The sequence below is a fragment of the Bison bison genome, unplaced genomic scaffold, assembly GCF_000754665.1.
Source record: "Bison bison bison isolate TAMUID 2011002044 unplaced genomic scaffold, Bison_UMD1.0 scf7180017864506, whole genome shotgun sequence".
Classification (NCBI taxonomy): domain Eukaryota; kingdom Metazoa; phylum Chordata; class Mammalia; order Artiodactyla; family Bovidae; genus Bison; species Bison bison.
In genome coordinates, this window is record NW_011495063.1 from 2,659,904 (window position 1) to 2,661,765 (window position 1,862).

The 1,862-nt window shown below is 47.2% G+C and overlaps 1 protein-coding gene across 1 annotated transcript in view; it reads left to right on the top strand.

Annotated features, from left to right (window-relative positions):
* The window catches only part of TIRAP (toll-interleukin 1 receptor (TIR) domain containing adaptor protein), a 12,249-nt gene that overhangs the window by 6,796 nt on the left and 3,591 nt on the right, over positions 1 to 1,862 (top strand). Inside the window, exon 5 of the mRNA XM_010829488.1 lies at positions 1 to 373. This exon is cut by the window's left edge and continues 24 nt beyond it. Within this exon, the coding sequence (XP_010827790.1) occupies positions 1 to 373 (373 nt within the window). The remainder of the gene's footprint in view (positions 374 to 1,862) is intronic.

Below are 1,862 nucleotides of genomic sequence, written 5' to 3' on the forward strand. Positions count from 1 at the left end.
CACAGCGAGGAGGACCTGGCGGCCGCCCAGGAGCTGGTCTCCTACCTGGAGGGCGGTGCCGCCAGCCTGCGCTGCTTCTTGCAGCTTCGCGACGCCACCCCAGGTGGCGCCATCGTGTCCGAGCTGTGCCCCGCGCGGACCACCAGCCACTGCCGCGTGCTGCTCATTACCCCCGGCTTCCTCCGGGACCCGTGGTGCAGGTACCAGATGCTGCAGGCGCTGAGCGAGGCCCCCGGGGCCGAGGGCCGCACCATCCCCCTGATGTCCGGCCTCAGCAGAGCCGCCTACCCCGCCGAGCTCCGATACATGTACTTCGTGGACGGCCGCGGTCCCGAAGGTGGCTTCCGCCAAGTCAAGGAGGCTGTCATGCGGTGTAAGCTTTGGGGAAGGGCTTGCTCTACCTGGGCTTTTAGGAGACACCCAGTGTTGTCTAGTATGGGCTTCACTCTATTTTATCTTTTTAGGAAAATATTTGTCTGCTCAGCATCTTTTAGCTGGCGGGGATCTTCCTTGAAGTGTGAAGGCTCTTTCAGTTGTCACCTGAGAACTCTTAGTTGCAGGGAAGCAGGATCTAGTTCCCTGACCAGGGATGGAACAACCAGTCTCCCCTCCGCCCTGCATTGGGAGCACAGAGTCTTAACCGCTGGACCACCAGGAAAGTCCCTAGGCTTCACTTGATTGCACTTGGCAAATACTGTGATTTTTTTTTTTTTTTTACAAACAGAAGGTTTGTGGCAACCTTTCCTGGTCAGATGATAATTAGCATTTTTTTTTCTTTTTTAGCACTATGTATTTTTAAATTAGGGCTTCCCTGGTGGCTCAGATGGTAAAGAATCTGCCTGCAATGCAGGAGACCCGGATTTGATCCCTGGGTGGGGAAGATCCCCTGGAGTAGGAAATGGCAACCCACTGCAGTATTCTGGTCTGGAGAATTCCATGGACAGAGGAGCCTGGTGGACTACAGTCCATGGGGTCACAAAGAGTCAGATACGACTGAGCAGTTGTTTCTATTCCTATTTTTTAATTAAGGCATGTACATTTTTTTAAATCAACTTTTTATTGAAGTATATTTGATTTACAATGTTGTGTTAATTTCTGCTCTACAGCAAAGTGATTCGGTTATACATATTTTTTTAATCTTCTTTTCCATTATGGTTAATCACAGGATATTGAATATAGTTCTCTGTGAAGGTATGTACATTGTTTTTAAAAACATCATGCTTTTGAACACTTAATAGACTACAGGAGAGTATAAACATAACTTTTACATGCACTGGGAAGCCAAAGAATTTGTGACTCACTTGACTGCAATATTGGCTTTATTATGGTGGTCTGTAACTGAACCTGCAGTGTTTCTGAGGTCTACCTGTAGTTCAGGATGCAGGCTTTGGAAAAGACTGTGTTACCTGGGTGAGTTACTTAACTGCTCTGTGCCTGGGTTTTCTCATTGGTTGAATGAGAATTATATTATATACCTAAATAAGTATGTACACTAAGTAGGTATTCAGGATACTGCCTGCCACATGTAAAATATTTGTAACAGGCAAGGCCTAGCACATGTCAAGTCCTCAATAAATATTAGCCATTATCATCATTATTGGGACTTCCTGGGTGGCTTAGTGGGTAAAGAATTAGCCTGCAATGCAGGAGTCACGGGTTGGATCCCTGGGTCGGAAAGATCCCCTGGAGGAGAAAATATCAACCCACTCCAGTATTCTTGCCTGGGAAATCCCATGGACAGAGGAGTCTGGTGGGCTACAGTCCATGCGGTCGCAAAGAGTTGGACATGACTGAGTGACTGAACATACACACACATACACATCATCATTACTAGTATTAATAGTATTAGATTTCTCTCATTG